The sequence below is a fragment of the Salmo salar genome, chromosome 13, assembly GCF_965601325.2.
Source record: "Salmo salar chromosome 13, fSalSal1, whole genome shotgun sequence".
Classification (NCBI taxonomy): domain Eukaryota; kingdom Metazoa; phylum Chordata; class Actinopteri; order Salmoniformes; family Salmonidae; genus Salmo; species Salmo salar.
This window is the reverse complement of record NC_138303.1, coordinates 99,112,362-99,129,972: the sequence shown is the minus strand read 5'-3', so window position 1 is coordinate 99,129,972 and position 17,611 is coordinate 99,112,362. Positions and strand designations below refer to the sequence as shown.

Genomic DNA, 17,611 nt, shown 5'->3' with positions numbered 1-17,611 from the left:
TCCACAACCCAGAACAGTCTGAACACATCCACAACCCAGAACAGTCTGAACACATCCACAACCCAGAACAGTCTGAACACATCCACAACCCAGAACAGTCTGAATACATCCACAACCCAGAACAGTCTGAACACATCCACAACCCAGAACAGTCTGAACACATCCACAACCCAGAACAGTCTGAATACATCCACAACCCAGAACAGTCTGAACACATCCACAACCCAGAACAGTCTGAACACATCCACAACCCAGAACAGTCTGAACACATCCACAACCCAGAACAGTCTGAATACATCCACAACCCAGAACAGTCTGAACACATCCACAACCCAGAACAGTCTGAACACATCCACAACCCAGAACAGTCTGAACACATCCACAACCCAGAACAGTCTGAACACATCCACAACCCAGAACAGTCTGAATACATCCACAACCCAGAACAGTCTGAACACATCCACAACCCAGAACAGTCTGAATACATCCACAACCCAGAACAGTCTGAACACATCCACAACCCAGAACAGTCTGAACACATCCACAACCCAGAACAGTCTGAACACATCCACAACCCAGAACAGTCTGAATACATCCACAACCCAGAACAGTCTGAACACATCCACAACCCAGAACAGTCTGAATACATCCACAACCCAGAACAGTCTGAACACATCCACAACCTAGAACAGTCTGAATACATCCACAACCCAGAACAGTCTGAACACATCCACAACCCAGAACAGTCTGAACATATCCACAACCCAGAACAGTCTGAACATATCCACAACCCAGAACAGTCTGAACACATCCACAACCCAGAACAGTCTGAATACATCCACAACCCAGAACAGTCTGAACACATCCACAACCCAGAACAGTCTGAACATATCCACAACCCAGAAGAGTCTGAACACAGCCACAACCCAGAACGGTCTGAATACATCCACAACCCAGAACAGTCTGAATACATCCACAACCCAGAACAGTCTGAATACATCCACAACCCAGAACAGTCTGAACACATCCACAACCCAGAACAGTCTGAACACATCCACAACCCAGAACAGTCTGAACATATCCACAACCCAGAACAGTCTGAATACATCCACAACCCAGAACAGTCTGAACACATCCACAACCCAGAACAGTCTGAACATATCCACAACCCAGAACAGTCTGAACACATCCACAACCCAGAACAGTCTGAACACATCCACAACCCAGAACAGTCTGAATACATCCACAACCCAGAACAGTCTGAATACATCCACAACCCAGAACAGTCTGAACACATCCACAACCCAGAACAGTCTGAACACATCCACAACCCAGAACACACAACACAGTCTGAACACACAGAACCCAGCATTCCGTCCAGAACAGACCCAACATTCTGCACTTGACATATCTAGTGCTGAATTAAAATTAATGCTTGGCATATCTAGCGCTGAATTAAGATTAATGCTTGGCATATCTAGCGCTGAATTAAGATTAATGCAAGCCACTCAGACTTTCACTTAAATCTCCCATTGACATCAGTGTATGATTTATGTTTTAAGTTAGGATTGGGCCGTCATAGTCAAAAGCATCAGTCGAAAACGATAGTATACAAGCTTATTAAAACCATGTCCACCATTTGACAGGATTCTGACATATCCGTTAAGATAATCCATATGATACATATCTGAAAGAATATTCTAATCATCAATATATTCATGTTACACTCCATCTGGGAAAAACATATGGGTTTCAGTCTTAAAATGGAGAATGAATGAAGAGGTATTCATCTCTGCTGGAGTCCATCCTCTATAGACTGAGGCTAGATGTACAGTTCACTCTGTTTCTCCCATCAAACCTACACTATATAGATTGAATGTAAAAATCCTCAATCAAATCCCCCTGAGGGAAGAAGTCTGAGCTCATCTCCTGAGCTTCGTCTTTACTGGTGGCAGACATATGGTAGAGGCCTCCTATCCTCTGTCTTTTCCTCTCTTCTCTCTCTTCTCACTCTTCTACTCTGGTGTCCTCTTGTCTCTTCTTCTCACTCCTATCCTCTGTCTTTTCCTCTCTTCTCTCTCTTCTCACTCTTCTACTCTGGTGTCCTCTTGTCTGTTCTTTTCACTCCTCTCCTCTCTCACCTCTCTTTCATCCTTCTACTCTCTCTCCCAACTGTTTGGAATAACTATGTTATTGCATAATAAGTAACCAAAACAGATACATTTTAACTGAGATTAGAGAAATACATTTATGTTGATGTGGATAGAAAGAGAGAGGAACACAGAGAGAGGCCGAGAGATAAAGAGGAAGACAGAGAGAGAAAGAGAGATGTAAAGAGAAAGATGAAGACAGAGAGAGAGAGGCAGAGAGATAGAGAGAAAGAGGAAGACAGAGAGAGAAAGAAGAAGACAGAGAGAGAAGAGTGCCCTCACCTGGTCCTCAGTCAGTACGATCAGGCGGGTTACTATAATGTTCACAACGTTTCCTAGGCTGGCATCACGGTAAAGTTTGGCAACCTGACCTCCAGAAAAGAAGAAAAGACACAAAGTCAGACAAACTGTCACAACACTGGATCAGTGTTTTCTTCACACATACTGGGGTTGAAAACAGCAACCACACATCCAGATCACGCTGCGATTTAAATGTCTGTTTTCAGTTAGAGAGAACATTCTGTTAAAATGTTAATGAAAACAAAACTCTATCCAAAGAGAGAAACGCTTCGAATAAGTCCATTGTTCATGTTGTAATACTCTATATTGGCCTGTTTCCAATATCAGCAGGCTAGAGGTGCATCTTAATATCTTTCCTCCAGTCCTTCATCTGTATTGATGTGAAAGACCTGGACAGGTGAAAGTGAGTCCTGACTGCTTTGTAATATTCTGTGAACTCAAACTAACGCAGGGCAGGAGATGAGGAAACAACTACAGTAGACCATTGACATGAACCCATTTTAAATGTTTTTTGACCTTTATTTAACTAGGCAAGTCAGTTAAGAACAAATTCTTATTTACAATGACGGCCTACACCGGCCAAACGACGCTGGGCCAATTGTGCTCCGCCCTATGGGACCCTCAATCACGGCCGGATGTGATTCAGCCTGGATTTGAACAAGGGACTGTAGTGACGCTGTGCCACTCGGAAGCCCAAGTGATTGACCCCAACTCTATTGTCAGGCTTTTCTTTGAGACAAAACAACAGTAATCAAAGCAAAAAGCAGGATCAAACTTACAATATTCATCACAGACAGGATATAGTGCTCGATGTCTTTGCGTCCATGGTAACCAACCATCATCTTATCAGCTACCACCAGGGTCTCTACGAAGCGCTCCATGCTGACCGACCGCCTCTGTCTGTAGCCCCCGCCGGGAAGGGAACTGTTGGACCCAGAGGCTGAGGTGGGAGAGAAGGAGTGAGAGGAGGAGGTTGGAGAGGTTGGGGAAGGAGTGCTATATTGGCAGGGGCTCCCGCTTTTTGTGAGGTCTGCGGATGAAGGAGGGAGAGAAAAACATGCTCAACCAAGTGAGTAAAGTTGTTGTCTGATGATATGCTGTGAAAAAGAACCATCTCGGGTGATTATAGGAAATGGTTTATCTGATGATCATCTTCACAAGGGTGTGGTAACTTCAAAAAGAAAGGGAGCCTTTGACACTGTTCCCCTCAATAGAAACATTCAAGGACGATTAGAAACTACTGATGATTTGATAACCAATAATCAGTTGAACATTTATAAAACATTCATCAACATTTAAAAAAACTACATTAAAACACAATGAAACAATCAGATATACAGTAGCAGTCAAAAGTTTGGACACACTTACTCATTCCATGGTTTTTCTTTATTTTTACTATTTTCTACATTATAGATTAATAGCGAAGACATCAAAACTATGAAATAACAAATATGGAATAATGTAGTAAACAAAAAAGTGTTAAACATTATTTGTTTTATATATACTGCTCAAAAAAATAAAGGGAACACTTAAACAACACATCCTAGATCTGAATGAAAGAAATAATCTTATTAAATACTTTTTTCTTTACATAGTTGAATGTGCTGACAACAAAATCACACAAAAATAATCAATGGAAATCCAATTTATCAACCCATGGAGGTCTGGATTTGGAGTCACACTCAAAATTAAAGTGGAAAACCACACTACAGGCTGATCCAACTTTGATGTAATGTCCTTAAAACAAGTCAAAATGAGGCTCAGTAGTGTGTGTGGCCTCCACGTGCCTGTATGACCTCCCTACAACGCCTGGGCATGCTCCTGATGAGGTGGCGGATGGTCTTCTGAGGGATCTCCTCCCAGACCTGGACTAAAGCATCTGCCAACTCCTGGACAGTCTGTGGTGCAACGTGGCGTTGGTGGATGGAGCAAGACATGATGTCCCAGATGTGCTCAATTGGATTCAGGTCTGGGGAACGGGCGGGCCAGTCCATAGCATCAATGCCTTCCTCTTGCAGGAACTGCTGACACACTCCAGCCACATGAGGTCTAGCATTGTCTTGCATTAGGAGGAACCCAGGGCCAACCGCACCGGCATATGGTCTGACAAGGGGTCTGAGGATCTCATTTTGGTACCTAATGGCAGTCAGGCTACCTCTGGCGAGCACATGGAGGGCTGTGCGGCCCCCCAAAAAATGCCACCCCACACCATGACTGACCCACCGCCAAACCAGTCATGCTGGAGGATGTTGCAGGCAGCAGAACGTTCTCCACGGCGTCTCCATACTCTGTCACGTCTTTCACGTGCTCAGTGTGAACCTGCTTTCATCTGTGAAGAGCACAGGGCGCCAGTGGCGAATTTGCCAATCTTGGTGTTCTCTGGCAAATGCCAAACGTCCTGCACGGTGTTGGGCTATAAGCACAACCCCCACCTGTGGACGTCGGGCCCTCATACCACCCTCATGGAGTCTGTTTCTGACCGTTTGAGCAGACACATGCACATTTGTGGCCTGCTGGAGGTCATTTTGCAGGGCTCTGGCAGTGCTCCTCCTTGCACAAAGGCGGAGGTAGCGGTCCTGCTGCTGGGTTGTTGCCCTCCTACGACCTCCTCCACGTCTCCTGATGTACTGGCCTGTCTCCTGGTAGCGCCTCCATGCTCTAGACACTACGCTGACAGACACAGCAAACCTTCTTGCCACAGCTCGCATTGATGTGCCATCCTGGATGAGCTGCACTACCTGAGCCACTTGTGTGGGTTGTAGAATCCGTCTCATGCTACCACTAGAGTGAAAGCACCGCCAGCATTCAAAAGTGACCAAAACATCAGCCAGGAAGCATAGGAACTGAGAAGTGGTCTGTGGTCCCCACCTACAGAACCACTCCTTTATTGGGGGTGTCTTGCTAATTGCCTATAATTTCCACCTGTTGTCTATTCCATTTGCACAACAGCATGTGAAATTTATTGTCAATCAGTGTTGCTTCCTAAGTGGACAGTTTGATTTCACAGAAGTGTGATTGACTTGGAGTTACATTGTGTTGTTTAAGTGTCCCCTTTATTTTTTTGAGCAGTGTATATTTGAGATTCTAACCTTTGCCTTGATGACAGTTTTGCACACTTGGAATTCCCTCAAACAGATTCATGAGGTAGTCACCTGGAATGCATTACAATTAACAGGTGTGCCTTGTTAAAAGTACATTTGTGGAATTTCTTTTCTTTTTGGGCTTCCGAGGTCAGTCAATCTGGAACATTTCAAGAACTTTGAAAGTCTCTTCAAGTGCAGTCGCAAAAACCATCAAGCGCTATGATGAAACTGGCTCTCATGAGGACCGGCACAGGAAAGGAAGACCCAGAGTTACCTCTGCTGCAGAGGATAAGTTCATTAGAGTTTCCAGCCTCAGAAATTGCAGCCCAAATAAATGCTTCACAGAGTTCAAGTAACAGACACATCTCAACATCAACTGTTCAGAGGAGACTGTGTGAATCAGGACTTCATGGACAAATTGCTGCAAAGAAACCACTACTAAAGGACACCAATAAGAAGAAGAGACTTGCTTTGGCCAAGAAACACGAGCAATGGACATTAGACCGGTAAAGATCTGTCCTTTGGTCTGATGAGATTGTTGGTTCCAACCGCCGTGTCTTTGTGAGATACAGAGTAGGTAAACGGATGATCTCTGCATGTGTGGTTCCCACCGTGAAGCATGGAGGAGGAGGTGTGATGGTGTGGGGTTGCTTTGCTGGTGACACTGTCTGTGATTTATTTACATGTAGAATTCAAGGCACACTTAATCAGCATGGCTACCACAGCATTCTGCAGAGATATGCCATCCCATCTGGTTTGCGCTGAGTGGGACTATAATTATTTTTCAACAGGACAATGACCTAACACACATCCAGGCTTTGTGAGGGCTATTTGACCAGGAAGGAGAGTGATGGTGTGCTGCATCAGATGACCTGGCCTCCACAATTATTTGTATTTTTTATTTTTTTTACCTCTATTTATACAGGCTTTTCTCGTTGAGATAACATCTCTTTTCCAAGAGAGACCTGGTCCAATAGCAGCAGGGGGAACAAAGTTTCAGAAAAAACAACTGACATACACTAACACAACAATCACCCGACCTCAACCCAATTGAGATGGTTTGGGATGAGTTGGACCGCATAGTGAAGGACTGTTGGAAAAGCATTCCAGGTGAAGCTGGTTGATAGAATGCCAAGAGTGTGCAAAGCTGTCATCAAGGCAAAGGGTGGCTACTTTGAAGAATCTAAAATCTAAAATATATTTTGATTTGTTTAACACTTTTTGGTTACTACATGATTCCATATCTGTTATTTAATAGTTCTGATGTCTTCACTATTATTCTACAATGTAGAAAAATAAAGAAAAACCTTGAATGAGTAAGTGTGTCCAAACTTTTGACTGGTACTGTATGTCCATGAAGGCATAGCCAGAGCAGAGCCAGGAGAGGGTTGGAGATAGAATGGCAGTCCTTCACACATTGGGAATCTGGCCCTTTGAACCTTGCAGCTGAAGGCTTCCCTTCCTTTATGGCCCAGATGCTCCGGGGAAGGGCTATAAGATAGAACGTGTCAGGGCACGTCAACTTCCTGCCCATGACAGCCTTCGCTGCTACTTATAAGACCTTGGCCCAAATACCTCCACATCCACCTGGTTCCCCTCCAATTCCCATCCCACCACACCACATCTCACAGGACACAGCTCTGCCGAGAGCCAGAGTATGTGTATTGTTCAAAGAAACACCTAATGAGAAAAGGAGCGTCCATTTGAATTCAGTGGTAGTAGCTGCTCTAGTTCTATAGTGCCCAGTCACAAGGCCTTTTTAGGATCAGTTTCTGGTGTATACACCAGGCTGAGTGGAGGCCAAAACGGGTCAAGCTTACAGCAGCATGGTCATATCCACCGGAACCTGGGCCTAGAACCAAACCAGCACTTCCTCTGTCCTGATATGTATAGCTGCTTGTTTACGTCAGTCACCCAGCTCAGAGTCGGTCCAGGCAGAGAAGAGGGGAGGGGGGGAGCAGGGGAGGGGTGGAGAGGGGAGAGGAGAGGAGAGGAGAGGAGAGGAGTGAAGAGAAGAGAAGAGAAGAGAAGAGAAGAGAAGAGAAGAGAAGAGAAGAGAAGAGAAGAGAAGAGAAGAGAAGAGAAGAGAAGAGAAGAGAAGAGAAGAGAAGAGAAGAGAAGAGAAGAGAAGAGAAGAGAAGAGAAGAGAAGAGAAGAGAAGAGAAGAGAAGAGAAGAGAAGGGCAGAGAATGGCAGAGAAGAGAAGAGCAGAGAATGGCAGAGAAGAGAAGAGAAGAGAAGAGAAGAGAAGAGAAGAGAAGAGAAGAGAAGAGAAGAGAAGAGAAGAGAAGAGAAGAGAAGAGAAGAGAAGAGAAGAGAAGAGAAGAGAAGAGAAGAGAAGAGAAGATTCTTCACCAACCTGAGATGCCACAGCTGAACTCGTGTTGGCTGGGTTGCTGCTGCGGCGAGGGAATGGAAGACTTTTTATATATAACATGCTGCTGTCCTTCTCCCTGGTCCCATTGGCTGGAAGTTGTGGAGGATATATTCTTGAATGGCTCTATTAAATACTGCTCTTCTTCTGTGGTAATAACACCGTGCTTGTTGAGAAACAAGAACATCGAGAGAGACAGGTTATAAGCAAAGAATGCAAACAATGTCACAACACTCACACTTAAACACAACATTTCAATTGATCTTATTGTAGTTTTTAAATAATTACTTAACATCCTTAAAAAATATCGAACAATTTTGCCAAAAGTAATTCCAAGTACGACCAGCCTAAATGGCCTTACAGTAAACCATTTTAAGCTGTTTATATGAAATTACTTTTGACAAATAACCATTTTCATTATAGTCATCAACATATTGTTTTACTAATGAGTATTATTAACCAGTATTATTATTATTAACCAGGTTGAATGCTTTGTTCAGCACAACCACAATCATCGGTGAAATGATTGGCACCCTGAGTCAGGGCTAAATGGCTAATGGTGTGTTACAGCCTGAGTCAGTGCTAAATGGCTAATGGTGTGTCACAGCCTGAGTCAGGGCTAAATGGCTAATGGTGTGTCACAGCCTGAGTCAGGGCTAAATGGCTAATGGTGTGTTACAGCCTGAGCCAGGGCTAAATGGCTAATGGTGTGTCACAGCCTGAGTCAGGGCTAAATGGCTAATTGTGTGCTACAGCCTGAGTCAGGGCTAAATGGCTAATGGTGTGTCACAGCCTGAGTCAGGGCTAAATGGCTAATGGTGTGTCACAGCCTGAGTCAGGGCTAAATGGCTAATGGTGTGTTACAGCCTGAGCCAGGGCTAAATGGCTAATGGTGTGTTACAGCCTGAGTCAGGGCTAAATGGCTAATTGTGTGCTACAGCCTGAGTCGGGGCTAAATGGCTAATGGTGTGTCACAGCCTGAGTCAGGGCTAAATGGCTAATGGTGTGTTATAGCTTGAGTCAAGGCTAAATGGCTAATGGTGTGTCACAGCCTGAGGCAGGGCTAAATGGCTAATGGTGTGTTACAGCCTGAGTCAGTGCTAAATGGCTAATGGTGTGTCACAGCCTGAGTCAGGGCCAAATGGCTAATTGTGTGCTACAGCCTGAGTCAGGGCTAAATGGCTAATGGTGTGTCACAGCCTGAGTCAGGGCTAAATGGCTAATGGTGTGTTATAGCTTGAGTCAGGGCTAAATGGCTAATGGTGTGTTACAGCCTGAGTCAGGGCTAAATGGTTAATGGTGTGTTACAGCCTGAGTCAGGGCTAAATGGCTAATGGTGTGCTATAGCCTGAGTCAGGGCTAAATGGCTAATGGTGTGCTACAGCCTGAGTCAGGGCTAAATGGCTAATGGTGTGTCACAGCCTGAGTCGGGGCTAAATGGCTAATGGTGTGTTACAGCCTGAGTCAGGGCTAAATGGCTAATGGTGTGCTACAGCCTGAGTCAGGGATAAATGGCTAATGGTGTGTCACAGCCTGAGTCAGGGCTAAATGGCTAATGGTGTGCTACAGCCTGAGTCAGGGCTAAATGGCTAATGGTGTGTTACAGCCTGAGTCAGGGCTAAATGGCTAATGGTGTGTTACAGCCTGAGTCAGGGCTAAATGGCTAATGTTGTGCTACAGCCTGAGTCAGGGCTAAATGGCTAATGGTGTGCTACAGCCTGAGTCAGGGCTAAATGGCTAATGGTGTGTCACAGCCTGAGTCAGGGCTAAATGACTAATGGTGTGTTACAGCCTGAGTCAGGGCTAAATGGCTAATGGTGTGTTACAGCCTGAGTCAGGGCTAAATGGCTAATGGTGTGTTACAGCCTGAGTCACATAACATTGCAGGTTGCAGCACATAGAACAACCAACTCACAGCTCTGTTCTGCTCTGTGTGTTGCACTGCAGTCAGATGTAGAAACACCCCACACTCTGAAGCAATTTGATAAATCATGTTATAACAACCAATTACACCTAGAAGAACGCTGTAATTACTGGGACCGGAACCAAAGTACACAGCTCTCTGCCCTTGAACACCCCCTTTGTAACATAAATTGAAAAAGTACTTCAGAATGTGTTTATAAAAAACATTGGCACGCTGTTTCCCTCCGTAAAAACCCACAACGAAACCAATTAACCAAATATGACAACTTGGCACACTCCGGCAAGAAACCCAGATTTGATAAATGCCTAGCAGAGTGTGATATCAAGATATCAAATACGTCTAGCAACTTACAAGATTACACTTCAGATACATTTCAGTTTTGTCCATTTTTGGTACTATTAAAATGGTCAGAGGCGAAACAGACCTAATTTAATGTATGATACTGTACATTTGGTCGCAGCAACAGTAATATATGTTTTTCTCCACATAATTGTGATTGGCACAGAGGAACAGAGCTTTCTTCTTGTCCTGAGATGTTTCAAAGTAAAAGAGGGGGGATGAGAGGGTGATAGGGTGATAAGAGGGTGGATAAGGTGGTATAAGAGGGTGGATAAGAGGGGGATAAGAGGGGGATAAGAGAGGGTATAAAAGGGGATAAGAGGGGTGATAAGAGGAGGGATAAGAGGGGGTTAAGAGGGGGGATAAGAGTTTGGCCAGTCTGTCAGTGGTGAGTTTTAACAAAGACAGTCTGGCCAGTCCATCAGTGGTGCGTTTTAACAAAGACAGTCTGGCCAGTCCATCAGCGGTGAGTTTGAACGAAGACAGTCTGACCAGTCCATCAGTGGTGAGTTTTAACAAAGACAGTATGGCCAGTCTGTCAGTGGTCAGTTTTAACAAAGACAGTCTGGCCAATCCATCAGTCTAAGATCAACACCTTTATCAATACCTAAGCTTTGATTAGCTGCCTCGTTAAGGCCCACAGAAAACAACACAATCCCTTAATTTTTTCACTGGAGAAACTCAAGCCCAGTTCATAACCCCCTTGTCTAGTCCCTGACCTCCAAACAGACACGTCTCATAGATCTGACACTACCAGACAGTCCTGGGCTGGGGTTGTGTGGAGCTATTACCATATCGCCTGCACTCATCCATCCAACCTATTCAGATCTACAACAAATGCCTAGGGGTAAGTTAGGTGCTAGGGGTTGATTTGGGACTGGGCATTAGTTTATCTGGGAAAACTGAAACCTGAGGAGAAGTTTGATGCATCCCCAAAACAAGAGAGTTGGTCCTGACTGTTTAGTAAGCAAACAGAAAGACAGCCCTGCATGCTTACTGTCATAGTCCATTGAGAAGGATAGGTGTGGGGTACACTATGGTGAACTGACTGGCTGGTTGGCTGGTTGGCTGGCTGGCTATGTGTTAGGTTCTTTATAGTGGGCAGACTAACTGGTTGGCTGACTGGTTTCTGGCTGGCTGCATGTTATATTCTTTATAGTGGGTGGACTGGCTGGCTGGATGGCTGACTGCCTGGTTGCTGGCTGGCTGTGACTAAAGCTCTGATTATCCTGTAGAGAGCTTTCCTCATCAGCCTTATCCTACTGTGCCCTATCCTAACAGTGTCACTGTGCCCTATCCTAACAGTGTCACTGTGCCCTATCCTAACAGTGTCACTGTGCCCTATCCTAACAGTGTCACTGTGCCCTATCCTAACAGTGTCACTGTGCCCTATCCTAACAGTGTCACTGTGCCCTATCCTAACAGTGTCACTGTGCCCTATCGTAACAGTGTCACTGTGCCCTATCCTAACAGTGTCACTGTGCCCTATCCTAACAGTGTCACTGTGCCCTATCCTAACAGTGTCACTGTGCCCTATCCTAACAGTGTCACTGTGCCCTATCCTAACAGTGTCACTGTGCCCTATCGTAACAGTGTCACTGTGCCCTATCCTAACAGTGTCACTGTGCCCTATCCTAACAGTGTCACTGTGCCCTATCCTAACAGTGTCACTGTGCCCTATCCTAACAGTGTCACTGTGCCCTATCGTAACAGTGTCACTGTGCCCTATCCTAACAGTGTCACTGTGCCCTATCGTAACAGTGTCACTGTGCCCTATCCTAACAGTGTCACTGTGCCCTATCCTAACAGTGTCACTGTGCCCTATCGTAACAGTGTCACTGTGCCCTATCGTAACAGTGTCACTGTGCCCTATCCTAACAGTGTCACTGTGCCCTATCCTAACAGTGTCACTGTGCCCTATCCTAACAGTGTCACTGTGCCCTATCCTAACAGTGTCACTGTGCCCTATCCTAACAGTGTCACTGTGCCCTATCCTAACAGTGTCACTGTGCCAGGTGGAGGGAGGCCAACATGCTATTTAGCAAACTACACTCTGTCTAATCCTGTAGAGCTGTGGGTTTGTCTGAGGTAAGCAGAGCAGAGCAGATCGGAGCAGAGACGGCATAGTATTAACTCTCTGTGACTCAGACAGGGAGAAGACTGGTCAATGGGGGCCTCCTGGCCTCCTCACAAAACAGGTCCTTGAGTACTATTCAAACACACTCAAATATACACAAATACACTCAGACATAGTGAAAACTAAAGTCACAGAAAGCCATGAAGGGGAGTAGAGTGGTGGTGGGTGTTCTACGAAACACAAAGATCAGGTTGTCCTCTCTTCCATCCCTTCATCACACATTCCAATACTGCTCGGCTACTACATACAGCAGCTTCCTTCCAACACACCGCCGAACCAAACACATCCCATGGTACTCACCAAGCCCTTACAGTTACTGAGTGCTACTCTGGTGGAGCTGTACTGATCCTGCAGGTATCCTACATAGTGGCAGTTCTCCACCATGTCATGTCTCCACTCCAGGCCCTCTCTCCCCCAGTACTCCACCGTGAAATGTTTGGACACCAGGTGGGGGTTGAGGGTCAGGTTTAAGTGAAAGTGCTTTCCGTAAGCCGACAGTCTGTAGAAGACTCGGGTCTGGGCCGGGCCCTGTTCGGCGTGGTCGGTTGGCTCTGGGCCAATGGTGGTGTTGGTGGCTTCAGCGGTTCGTCTCCTGCGACCGGGCTTGTGATGTTTCACAGTGTAGCTGAGGAAGTCCCCGTTCTCGTCCACTCGCACTGGCACAGTCAGCTGGTAGTGCTGCAAGTAGGACAGGTACTCGTCTTTTACAGAAAATAATGAATGGGGGGATGGAGGGACGAGCCATCGGAGGAGGGGTGTATGAGGAGGAGAGAAGGAGGAAGAGACAAATGAGGGGGATCTAGCCATTGCAGAATACATACAGGATACACACTACAGATAGTAGGACTCATAGAAAGTAGAATGTCAGTGTATGTCTATAGTGGGACTCAGACAGTGACAGGACAGACATGACCTCACCGTGTGCCAGAGCTAGCAGGTTGTGATCTACAGTGTAGTAGGTTCATCCCTCTAAAATAACAGTGAGGTCAGGATCACCAGATGTTACAGATGTCTCACTGACTGACTGACCACTGACCATGTGCAGCAACAATGCCTACACCTGCCTCACTGCTTAGAGAAATCACTTTCTCTAAAGGAGAGCATTTCTAGTACCTAGGGAGATGTGCACAAACCCCTTTTATGCAGTCTATCACGAATAGTGCCCTCTTGTGGCCACATGGGTGGAATGTTCATATTTTTCATAATTTCATTATTAATCAAGGTTATAAAAAATTACAAATAAAACTAGTATTTCTATGTCAAACAGTTTCGGTATATTTCAATCTTCTGTGATGTTTTTAAAGTGTGATATTGGGATGCAAACTCCAAATGGAATACATTTAAACTGTATATCTGACATGGTACAGGTGTCATCTTCTTTTAAGCCCATAATCATTTGTTTGAGGTGTATCCTTTTGTTTCAAAGTAGATCTATTTAAGACGACCATGAATCACTGTGTGAACCTGATTTAGCCCACTGCAGTAAAAAGTTATTAAGCAATGCACAGTCCTACCTTGTGAGTTGTGCGAAAGTCTTTGAAATTCAGAGGAAGCCATGACCACCACCATGCTCAATATCAATATCCAAGTCAGCGTCTTCCACAAAATTTCCATCATTTAGAGAAAGGTCTGACATGGGGTTGGGGGGAGGAGGGTTGAGGGGGGTGGTTGTGCTACTGACGGGCTAGGAACACACGTTCAGTCCGGCGTGCCTGGCACCATATCAAGCCCATGGTTTTAGGTCCTCTGTGTGGGAAATGTTATCACTACTTCTCCTTCTCTTCTCGTCTCATCCAGGTCTCACACAAAGAATGTCTCAGAGACACTCAGCTTCCTCCTGAGGGCAACTCACACTTCCAGACCTCACTGGCGTTTCCCTCTGAGCTCATGTCAGCCACTCATCATGGGCGGTGGTGATGCTAGAATCCAGCAGTAGATCAGTCAGTCTCTTCAAACACATCCCATGCAGCAGATCTATAGATCTTGATCTATATTGGAAGCTTGTCTTGACCAATCCATTTGCATACCTGTGAATACATAATTTCATATGTAAATAAGCCTACCTTCTACAAAACAACTGATAAACCAGTACTGATAAACCAGCCTGCTAAACCAGCCTGCTAAACCAGTACTGATAAACCAGCCTTCTAAACCAGCCTGCTAAACCAGTACTGCTAAACCAGTACTGATAAACCAGCCTGCTAAACCAGCCTGCTAAACCAGTACTGATAAACCAGCCTTCTAAACCAGCCTGCTAAATCAGCCTGCTAAACCAGTACTGCTAAACCAGAACTGCTAAACCAGAACTGCTAAACCAGCCTGCTAAACCAGCCTGCTAAACCAGTACTGATAAACCAGAACTGCTAAACCAGAACTGCTAAACCAGCCTGCTAAACCAGTACTGCTAAACCAGAACTGCTAAACCAGCCTGCTAAACCAGTACTGCTAAACCAGAACTGCTAAACCAGAACTGCTAAACCAGTACTGATAAACCAGCCTTCTAAACCAGCCTGCTAAATCAGCCTGCTAAACCAGTACTGCTAAACCAGAACTGCTAAACCAGTACTGCTAAACCAGCCTTCTAAACCAGAACTGCTAAACCAGCCTTCTAAACCAGCCTTCTAAACCAGCCTGCTAAACCAGCCTGCTAAACCAGTACTGCTAAACCAGCCTGCTAAACCAGCCTGCTAAACCAGCCTTCTAAACCAGTACTGCTAAACCAGCCTGCTAAACCAGCCTGCTAAACCAGTACTGCTAAACCAGCCTGCTAAACCAGCCTGCTAAACCAGCCTTCTAAACCAGTACTGCTAAACCAGCCTGCTAAACCAGCCTGCTAAACCAGTACTGCTAAACCAGCCTGCTAAACCAGCCTGATAAACCGGAGGTGTGTGTTTAAGGGTGTTTATGACACCATACCATCTCCACAGCCTAAGGAGAAGTCAGCCTCTCAGACGTTCAACAGCAAGTCAACAACAACAACAACCCATTGATCAAGTACAAAAGCAGCGTGTGCTGATGTCCGCCAGCCTCCTCAGTCAACACAGCACCTGTCTCTATAACAGGTTGTGTCATCTCTATCCCACTGATTCTCTCTGCAGCCAGGAGCAAATCAACAGATCAATGTTGGTCTCAGCAAGCCCTCTGAATGTGTGTGTGTGTGTGTGTGTGTGTGTGTGTGTGTGTGTGTGTGTGTGTGTGTGTGTGTGTGTGTGTGTGTGTGTGTGTGTGTGTGTGTGTGTGTGTGTGTGTGTGTGTGTGTGTGTGTGTGTGTGGTGTGTGTGTGTGTGTGTGTGTGTGCGCGCGCGCGCAAATAACGCAGAAGTAAAGGTGTAATAATAATGTAATAACCATGTAATAACGCACACATTAATCCATTAACCTATCAAGCAATCGATCAATCAATCAATAAAAACATTTAAATTTCAAATCACTTACCGGATATTCTTCAAGAAAGAGGTCACTCACTCACACAGCTCATAAATTGCATGCCATACTTTTAGAACCAAGCGCAGGCGAGGTTCCAAGTTTAGGTCCTAGTGAAAATGACGCGTAAATTCCACCAATCACCTCTGATCTATCAGATGCGCGTAAAGACAGTACGGGTGGGTATCTGTCTGTGGATAGAATCCATAGTGTTGGAAGCGGCTATATAACCAACATAGCTGCACATATCCAGACAGCAGCGCTAAATCTACTTGGCCACTCCGTCTGACCCAGACAGTTGGCACTCGGCCCGAATACATCAGACTACAACGACCAACCGATCGCTCAAATAAAAACAAGTGACTTTACACTTCTTCTGTTAATCTAGGAGTCTATGTAATTCAACTACAACTGGAATATAATACAAACAGTCCAGCGATGTTCTTATTTTAGGGATTTCGAAAAGAGTTTGAAAATGCCGGGAATCATTATTGTTAGTAGCCTAGCCTAGGCACTCTATCTCGGCAAATAATTTGGGTTTGTTTGACTTTGCCGACACAGACAGACACGCAGACTGTTCTTACAGATGTGGATCTATTTTAGTGACTTACAAATGTAACAGTGCAAGATAAAGTAGCCTGGGCTATGCCAAGTGCTCATAGGCATCAAACCAGTTTAAAAAGATACACTGTTCTATAAAAATGATGGAATAAATAGTGGTTGCAAGTTTGCAACTTTAACCAACATTTAGGCTACTCACCAAACACTGTCTGTGGAGGAATTGTACGTGCCTATAGGGTATACTTTTTAGCTTTTGATCTATTTCTCGTTTTGTTAAAATCACAAAAGAGATTTTCCAAAATATGTTGTCCACAATGTGAAAGATAAGACATTGCATTTTCTGTTATTTTCTAAAGATGGATAGCCTACAGGTTTTAAAGAAGAGGGATCTGCGTTGGCTCCGTTAAACGTGCATGAGTTGTGTCTATGGAGTGCTGATAGACTACAAGCAGATAGTTACCGTCTTCATTTTCATTGGCAGCGGCAAAACCCAACTGTGGAGAGTAGAGTACAGATTGCAGACAATAGACTTCGTCTGCACTGAGTTCCGTGGTAGCCAGATCACTTCTCTCCTCTGTGCATCTCTTCTCGGTTTATGCCATTCTCTTTTTCTTGGACTCTCATACCGATACTGCAGTGGCTCGCTCCCCTTGAGAAAACAGAGGAGCACAGGCTAAGATACAACTCACTTTGCAGAAAATAGTCTATTCCCAAGAATAAGCATACCTAATTTATAGCCCAACTGTCCTTTTTAAATAGACTTGGTGTGTTTGCTGAGTTGTTACTTTTGGATAACGCAGGTAGTACTCTGCTTAATAATAGCAAATAGTCTAGGTCTAGGACAGTGCATGCAACACAGCTAAATTGAGATGAAGTATAGCTCCCTTTAATACAGTATACCCGGTCTGGAACCATAGCCAAGTTCCGAGCTGCTTCAAATTGGCAGCTTTTTCAGGCTGGGCGGTTCAGTTTACGTCATTGCAGATGTGCCTATTCTAACCATGTGTGCGCATGTTCCGATCTTATATCACGTGCAGGGGGAGGAGGATGGGGGATAGAAATAGGACGCAAGAACCATCCGCGCAAAGTGTAGCATCATTTTAATTTTACCTTTATTTAACTAGGCATGTCAGTTAAGAACAAATTCTTATTTACAATGACGGCCTATCGGGGAAGAGTGGATTAACTTCCTTGTTCAGGGGCAGAACAAAAGATCTTTACCTTGTCAGCTCGGGGATTCGATTCTGCACGCTTTAGGTTACTGGCCCAACGCTGTAACCACTAGGCTACCTCTTCTGATGATTAAACGCACAACTATTT

The 17,611-nt window shown here is 45.0% G+C and overlaps 1 protein-coding gene across 1 annotated transcript in view; it reads right to left on the bottom strand.

The window, feature by feature from the left end:
* Positions 1-17,256, bottom strand: part of LOC106568319 (A disintegrin and metalloproteinase with thrombospondin motifs 6) — a 200,988-nt gene extending 183,732 nt beyond the window's left edge. The window contains exons 1-6 of the mRNA XM_045692499.2: positions 16,752-17,256; positions 13,822-14,334; positions 12,608-13,008; positions 7,893-8,073; positions 3,230-3,480; positions 2,433-2,516 (exon numbers count right to left, since the gene is read on the bottom strand). Coding sequence (XP_045548455.1) covers positions 2,433-2,516; positions 3,230-3,480; positions 7,893-8,073; positions 12,608-13,008; positions 13,822-13,924 — 1,020 coding nt within the window. The 5' untranslated portion in view covers positions 13,925-14,334; positions 16,752-17,256. The remainder of the gene's footprint in view (positions 1-2,432; positions 2,517-3,229; positions 3,481-7,892; positions 8,074-12,607; positions 13,009-13,821; positions 14,335-16,751) is intronic.
* Positions 17,257-17,611: the final 355 nt, after the last annotated feature.